An 8,262-nucleotide genomic window follows, 5' to 3' on the forward strand; every position below is an offset into this window, starting at 1 on the left:
TTGTTACGAACCCGTACTGCTATTGACCCCTTCAAATCAGTGGAATAAAAGGAGTAGTCGCTCTCGCTGCTGATGCGGCTGCTGCTACTGGTATGTTAACCACCAGAGAAGCGTCGGTTGAGGCTCCAATTATTCAGACAAACCAAACGTAATCATCAGAAGAGTCCACTTCAGCTCGAAAACTTCGAAGAGGAGGCAGCACTGTGCACGCAACCACAAGAGACATAAAATCGAATCATGTTGCTCCAGCGCCAGTTAGCCTACTCAACGGCACTGCCCGTTCCCAGCCTCAAGCGCTATGCATTTCGCCATGTCGCCCGACAGCCTCCTCCTCTTCTACGCCGTCGCGGCGGCCGTCACCGCCGCCTTCGGCCTCTTCTCGCTGTACAAGCACCTCTTGCGCCGCCGGCGGCACAACCCCCGCGCGGAGGCTCCGGACGGGGACCCGGAGGAGCGCCTGCCGCTCGCCGTGATTACGGTGGCGTCGAGCCTTCTCCCACCGTTCATGTACAACCGGCTCGTCCGGCACAGTGGCAAGGACGACGCCGGCTCGGCGGAGTGCGCGGTCTGCCTCGCCGCCATCCGGGTCGGCGCCATGGCGAAGCTGCTGCCGGCGTGCGCCCACGTGTACCACGTCGAGTGCATCGACCTGTGGCTGGCCTCGCACTCGACGTGCCCTCTCTGCCGGTGCAGGGTCGGCGATGATCGCTCGGCTCAGGACCTTGCTTGTCTTTCACCTGCATAGATTGATCGACCATCACATAGGCAACACCGCGAGAGATATTTGTACAGTTTTTTTTTCTTTTTTCCTTTTTCTGAACTTCGAGATAAAATCTGCATGTATGCTGATGCTGGTGTATAGTGTGTGAACCGTAGACTCGTGTGTTTCACTGGAGTTGCATTTGGATATCTCAGACGTCAGGATCCCATGAAGGCACGAACTGACTGCCAAATTACACATTTCCAGTGTCAACATGTGAGACCGAGATATTTCTGGCCGATGCAGCATTCGAGCAGGGCAGCAGGGGAATACATGACATAATGCCAATGTACTCATCAGGAATGCAATAATGAGATATTACACATAGCAGGAGGTAAATACATAAAACGGAAGCAAGCCGAATAAAATGTCTTTTTGAAAGAAATAAAACAAATAAATGTTGTAGTAGGAGGTGAATGAATGCATGAAATCGAAGCAAAAAAATGCAAGTACAGGAAAAAAAAAGGGGAGGCATCCGAGAGAGGATCTTTTTTCCTCACTCCATGCTCCACCACATAGAGAACACACTGCATTGCTGCAGCTAAATAGTTGATCATATACATGACACGCAGACAGGAGTTTAAGCAAACCCATCAGAAACGCGAGGCAACAAGAAATGTTACAGACAGAGACATGCACAAAATAAATGACCGGGTGTTGAGTCGCCATGAAGAACTTTGGCTTAAATCTGCACCGGTTCGGCCATAGGTTGTTATTCCTGTGAAGCTGCCATTTCTGGGGGATGAACTGCAGTGGAACAAGTATGGGGTTAATGGTTCTGCAGAGACTTGACATATTAAATTAAACAATATGTAGCTCAAAAAGGAATTTTCTATGATTCAGTTTCTAAGAACTGAAATAAGCAAAGTGGCTGCATTGTCGTGACTCTTGGTTATGATAATCTTGTCGGTGAAGCTGTTTTTAGATATTTGGGTGTTTGGCTAACTGCCTTCTTTTCATGACCCAGTTTCAAAAAGGGATATAGTGAGAAGACGACCGGATCAAGAAAAATCTAATCTTAATTTAATTTAATTTATCAAAACAGAGTAATTTTTCACAACTTCTTTTCTGCAGAAGCTTCAAAACAAGCACAACACAATAACCACGAGCTAAATCTATAAAATTTGCTTCTTGCATTCCATGTAACAGATATGCTAATCACTTTGCAAGAACCTTCAAAACTTTGGGTAAGTGTCTAGCTACAGAGCTACAATTAATACCTCACCTTAATGTTCTAGTGGATGCCTATGACTGGTAAAATTTATCTGTCAACTAACTATGTGTATAGCTACATGCAGACATGCATGCCAATCTTAGATCATTCTCAGTCAATCAAAGATATAAAAATCATATGAAGGATGTCAGATCATCAAAACTGCATCTTAGCGCAAACCTTCAATAGAACAAATAGACCTAAAGTTGATCATTTTTTAATTTCCATTACTGAACTGTACAGCCAACAATTTTAGTGGCCGAATTAATAGTTGGTAACCTCCAATGCGTGATATGGTTAAGCAATGTGTATATATATGAAAGCGATAAATTAGTATTTCATTGTGACAGAAAAAATAAGTAAGCTACACCACTACCTCGACCACACCATCAACATGGATGAAACAGATCATGACCTTGTGAGCTAGAAGGATATTTACTTGCTAGCATGGTTGTCGGCGTTCTGGGATCGGGGGTATCCAGACCTGCCTGCCTGCGGCCCGGCGCATGGCTTCATCAACGGCCCGATACGGCCTAGCTCCAAGACCCCAAGAACAAGACCCTCGCGAGGGCCCCTGGCCGTGAGGAGAACGACACCAAGACCTCCAGAGGAGCGGCCTCCCCAGGCTGCCTCCCGAGGAGCGGAGATCTCTATGCGAGCGTCCCGCCTCACGAGGCGCGCGATGACGTGAGCCATGACGACCAAGGCCAGGCGGGCGCCAGCGGGCGCAGTCCCTTTTGTGCTAAGGAGGCAAGGACGCACACGGGTTCCCGAGGGATTCCCCAAAGGTTTCCATTCCGGTGCAACGAGACCGCAATCATGAGCCCGGCAGGACGGATGTCATCACCGAGCCCACCGCGGCGTCATGGCTAGAAGCTTTGCAGGCGGAGACCATCTTTCGTCAGGATAAGATGTACTTCCTGTCCCCTTTCAAAATTGGTCGCTGTGGAATCCCTTCCCGCCTAAGCTATGAGGGAAGAGGACCATGGCCACTATAAATATAGACTAGTCTCCACCGTAGAGAGGCGTCGATTCATCCTCATCACCGGAGCCCTCGCGAGGCTGCTGATCCACTGTACTAGTTCATACTCAACCTCCTCGTGAGGCCAATCCACCAAAAGCAGGAGTAGGGTATTACACTGCAAGGTGGCCCGAACCTGGGTAAATCTATGTGTTCATTCCTTCTCTACGACTCCGCACGCTCGGTGAGATCAAGCCTTGGGTGTGGCGAGCAGTGCGTCGTTGTGGAGCGAGATCCTTCGTACACGCCCCAGAGTTCGAACCAACCTTCTCTGGGTCTGCGGAGCCCTGATTCTGACAATGGTGGACGAACAACTAGTGCAAGGGCGGAGCCAGGAATGGACATGGTGATGAGCCAAGTTGAAAGTTAAAACTTTGCACCGGAGAATCAGGGATGACACAAAGTCACAAACCAACCAGATAAACACGAATGATATTTGAAACCCGCTCACACTCTCACTAAATTAATATATGATGAATGGAGAAGTAAAATAATACTCCCCCCGTTCACAAAATATAAGATGTTCTAACTTTTTTTTCTGAATCAGATGTACATAGATACGTTTTAGTATGTTTGTTCGCTCATTTCAGTTCGTATGTAGTCCTTATTGAAATATCCAAAACATATTATTTTTGTGAACGGAGGGAGTACTTGATTAGTTTCTATGAACATCATGTAACATCCTTAAAACTAAGAAAGAACCGGCACTACATAACTCACGAAGAATGATTGGTTAGACAAACCGCATTACTAGCCTTGACCATACTAGCAGTAAAAGACTAAAAGGGTATCATCACATGAACTCCGGGAAGAGAAAGGAGAATGAAAGACTAAGGGGCTGTTTGGATGGCAGCCCACGGCTGCCCTTCCAAAATATTGGTCGTTGACCAACAGGCTGGCAAGCGTTTGGATCACATCCAAAATTTCGGATCTCAGCCAAGATTTTGGCACGCCCTTGCAATTCTATACCAGCACGCGGGCAAGTTGTTGGCGGCGATTTCCTTCGCCAAAAAGTTGGCACACCCTCGTTTTGGAAGGGCTGGTGGGGGCTGAAACCAAACAGCCCCTAACATCATGCTTAGGTCCTATGATCAGATGAACACTTTCTTAGCTAGTGCTTATCCTAGTCCTGAGTCTAATCTCAGGCACACAAAACGCCATGCATTCATGTAGTTACTGATACAGAGATTTGGTAAAACCTGGCAATTAGTTGATGCTTGCAAAATATAACTGAAATAGAATCATCCGATCTGCCCTTCTGATGCAAGATTGACTACAGTATTTGTCTATAGGGCACTTAGCAGAAGTTATATTTTCTACAGATTTTGGTGTTCATCTCTAGCACTGAGCTCAAGTTGCTTCTGACAATGATGTGCGTTACACTTCCAAGATACGACCCTCACACACACACATGCACACGCGTGCGCGCACACACACAGGTTCTTCATCATTTCGAAATGAAACAGTCAGTTCCTGGAACAATAGGACCAATATCAACAATTTAGAAGGAAGCCAGCATATTAACTGATACTCTAAGATAGCGAATGCAGAGATACCATTGGAATGAAAACTGAACTCGGAGGCTAGGCGCGGTGCACAAACCTGGAAGGAAACACGCAGTTCCCACGACCTGCAAAAACAAATGCCGGCGGCAGCACCGACACCACGGTGTTACAACTCCATAGCATGAATCCAACATTTAACGAAAGCAAAACAATGGTTGGTAAATTTGAAATCAATGGACGCTTCATCATTCACGAGAGGATCCGAGCCGAGTCGGTGCTTACTAGGGTTGAGGCCGATGAGCGCGGCGGCGCCGGAGAAGTCGCAGGCGGCGGGGCTGGCGGCGCCGCCGGATCGGAGGAAGTAGTCGTTGAAGGCGTAGGAGGCGTGCGCCAGGAGGTCGGGCGGCTCGTAGCAGGCGCCGCCCTGCTGGATGGCGCGGCAGTCGGCGCCGCCGTTGGGGCCGCAGGCCCAGTCGATGGCCGACTGCAGCGCGCCGTCCTCGGCGTTGTTCTTCGCCACGCACCACAGCTGCCCGCCGCCGCTCACCCCGACCGCCCCCGCGGCGCTGCCGACGGCCGCGTGGGCTGCGAAGAGGAGGAGGGCGAGATGGAAGGAGGGAGGCGAGGCTGCCACCATTGGATTGGAGGACGCGGATGGCGCCGTTGCGGCTTGAGTGGAAGAAACAGCTCGGCGGGGAAAGCACAGCAGAGTGAAGTGGGGTGCTGCCGTAGCGTAATGTGCGAGAGCACGGCGCGTCTCGAGGAGCTTTCGCCCTCGCTTCCGGCTGCTTTCTGGTCTGTACCGGACCCAGCAATCTGCTGTTCCTTTTTAGCTTTCCCTTTTTTTAAAACTAAAACTAGAAAATACCCCGCGCCATTGCAGCGGGAAATGATTAGAAGTGATTTGAATTTCGAAATGAGTTTTTGTTAGACTAAGAATTTCAAATTGTTGCTGATCATTCTTGTCAAAGAAAAATAATACAAACATTTTCTATGATGTCTAATAAGGATGGGAATGGGTCGGCCTACTCTAGCTCGGGGCCGGGGCTCGTTGGTCCCGCTGTTTTTTAGGGACATAGAGCCGGTCCAACGGTCCAGTAGTGGCTGACCTCATGTCCCATTGAATAACATGATCCAACCCATTTTAATATTATAAAATAAAGAGCAGTGACACAATAACATATTTCTCGTATAGCTTCATCCAGCAATACAATCTTTTTTGAGATTACGCAATCGCGTATCTTTGCTTTATAGAAGGCAGAAATATGTACAAGAAGTTGATGATTACAACAAGGCCCTGGTACCACACTTGTGGTCACCGACCAGCCCTCGGTACTCCACTCCTAAAACTCTACTCTACTACTCACAGAAGATGTTTACTCCGTGTCCTCTCGCCCTAACCCAAGAACGTAGATCGTCAAAGATCCGACAGGTGAAGTTGATGACTGTCGAGACCTCCATTGTCGGACCGAACACTAATATGTTGCGATGCTTCCAAAGGATCCAACAAATGAGCATTACGGCCGAGTCAAAGCCCTTTCTGTTTTCCTTCGGCATTTGCTTTCGAGCCTGCAACCACCACTCTGCAATCTTGTCATTCGTCGTTGGTACCAAGATGATGTTGATCCTGGCCCGGAGGAAACAACAATGCCAAACTTGCCGAGCGAAGACGCAGTGGAGCAAGGTGTGATCAACCGAGTCTTCCTCTTGAGCGCAGATGTAGCAAGCGGAGGCTTGATCTTGCATTCCGTGGCGTAGCCGTCGATCCACCGTCCAAAGCCGGTATTGTGTAGCAAGCCACATGAACAGCTTGCAAGATAGGGGCACCCAACATTTCCAGATTGCCGGAGCCGGGGCGAAGCGAACACTACCATGCCACAACATGTCATATGTAGATCTCGAGGTGTAAGAGTCGTTGTTGTTCCATCGCCATATAGGGACATCACTTTGCACCGGATCAAGGACCATGTTGATCATAATCTCCCAAAGATAGATGATCTGTAACATCCCATCCACGGAGAGATCTCCAGTAATGTCATTTGCCCATCTATGGGAGAGCAGTGCCTCACGGACAGTGCGCCTATTCACCACTTGCGTGTGGACTCGCGCAAAGACCAAGGGCGCAAGCTCTTCCATAGATGATCCAACGATCCTTACAGAATAGTACCCGCTCTCCGTTTCCCAACTTCCAATGAACTATGTTGTTGAAAGCACCTTCACTTTGGCATCCATTGCCAGCGGCAAGCCCTGCCAGGGTCTAGCCTCGTCAGTGTATTTAAGCCATTCCCATCTCAGTCTCAAAGCCAGTCCGTGTTTGTTAAGGTCTAGCACTCCCAGACCACCAAGTTGCTTGGGCCAGCAAACCCTTTGCCAAGAAACAAGACACTTGCCTCCATGAATATGCTCCGAACCCCGCCTAGAAGAATGCTCGACAGCCTTTGTCCACGCGATCTAGAGCCCATTTTGGCGCGTCTCCCACCAGCATGTGGTGTGTGGGTCTAGCTCCGATCACTGTGTTAACCAGAATTAGCCTACTGTTGGAGAATGTTGCATGGAAAAAAAATCTATGCACACGCAAGATCTATCCATGGAGATGCATAGCTATGAGAGGGGGAGAGCATCTACATACCCTTGTAGATCACTAAACGGAAGCGTTTATCAACGCGGTTGATGTAGTCATACACCTTCACGATCCGTTCCGGTCAAGTACCGAACGTATGGCACCTCCGCGTTCAGCACACGTTCAGCTCGATATTGTCCTTGCCTTCTCGATCCAGCAAGAGAGGCGAAGTAATAGATGAGTTCCGGCAGCACGACGGCGTGGTGGCGGTGGTGGTGAAACTATCTGCAGGGCTTCGCCAAGCACAACGGACGTGGACGAAGGAGGAATTAGAACTAGAGGGAGACGGGGCGCCGCACACGGCTTGGGGATCGTGGTGTGTGTTGCCCCTCTCTCTCCTCTTATATATAGGTGAGGGAGGAGGGAAGGCAGCCTAGGGCGCCCCAAGAGGGCCGGCGGCCGCCTTGGCCGCGCCCCACCTTCCTTCTTTGGCACCTGGGGAGAAGGCAGGAGGGGAGGCGCCCCCTTTCCTTTCTCTCATGTGTAGGGGAGGGGCAGGAGGCGCTAGCCCTCCCCCTTCCCTTTCCTAGGGTCGGCGGCCTAGAGGTGGGGCACACCGGCCCCTCGTGGGCTAGTGTGCTTCCCTCGTTGGCCCAATAAGCCCAATAGCTCCCCGTGGCCTTCTCGGAACCCCTTCCGGTGATCCGATAAATACCCGGAGCATTCTGAAACCTTTCCGGTGACCAAATAGTATCGTCCTATATATCGATCTTTACCTCTGGACCATTCCGGAGCTCCTCGTCATGTCCATGATCTCATCCGGGACTCCGAACAACATTTGGTCACTATTTCACATAACTCATATAATACTATATCGTCAACAAACGTTAAGCGTGCAAACCCTACGGGTTCGAGAATGATGTAGACATGACTGAGACACTTCTTCGATCAATAAACAATAGCGGACCTGGATGCCCATATTGGTTCCTACATATTCTACGAATATCTTTATCGGTTGAACATTTATGACAACATACGTAGTTCCCTTTGTCTGTCGGTATGTTACTTGCCCGAGATTCGATCGTCGGTATCTCCATACCTAGTTCAATCTCGTTACCGGCAAGTCTCTTTACTCGTTCCGTAATACATCATCTCGTAACTAACTCCTTAGTCACTTTTCTTGCAAGCTTCTTGTGATGTTGT

The 8,262-nt window shown here is 49.3% G+C and overlaps 2 protein-coding genes across 3 annotated transcripts; one reads left to right on the forward strand and one right to left on the reverse strand.

Annotated features, from left to right (window-relative positions):
* Positions 1–281: 281 nt before the first annotated feature.
* LOC123168145 (E3 ubiquitin-protein ligase EL5-like) lies at positions 282–1,131 on the forward strand. Its single transcript, XM_044586020.1, has one exon. The coding sequence runs from the start codon at positions 299–301 to the stop codon at positions 743–745; it is 447 nt and encodes a 148-aa protein (XP_044441955.1). The 5' UTR covers positions 282–298; the 3' UTR covers positions 746–1,131.
* Positions 1,132–1,214: 83 nt separating this feature from the next.
* On the reverse strand, positions 1,215–5,281 carry LOC123168144 (PLASMODESMATA CALLOSE-BINDING PROTEIN 5). Of its 2 annotated transcripts, none has more exons than XM_044586017.1 (3): positions 4,782–5,278; positions 4,597–4,624; positions 1,215–1,507 (listed from the first exon to the last, which is right to left on the reverse strand). In XM_044586017.1, the coding sequence occupies exons 1-3, from the start codon at positions 5,134–5,136 to the stop codon at positions 1,354–1,356; spliced, it is 537 nt and encodes a 178-aa protein (XP_044441952.1). In that variant the 5' UTR covers positions 5,137–5,278; the 3' UTR covers positions 1,215–1,353. The 2 variants fall into 2 exon arrangements, with proteins under 2 accessions (XP_044441952.1, XP_044441954.1); XM_044586019.1 differs by lacking the exon at positions 1,215–1,507 and adding an exon at positions 1,514–4,467 and having other exon boundaries at positions 4,782–5,281.
* Positions 5,282–8,262: the final 2,981 nt, after the last annotated feature.

The sequence above is a fragment of the Triticum aestivum genome, chromosome 7D (assembly GCF_018294505.1).
Source record: "Triticum aestivum cultivar Chinese Spring chromosome 7D, IWGSC CS RefSeq v2.1, whole genome shotgun sequence".
Lineage (NCBI taxonomy): Eukaryota > Viridiplantae > Streptophyta > Magnoliopsida > Poales > Poaceae > Triticum > Triticum aestivum.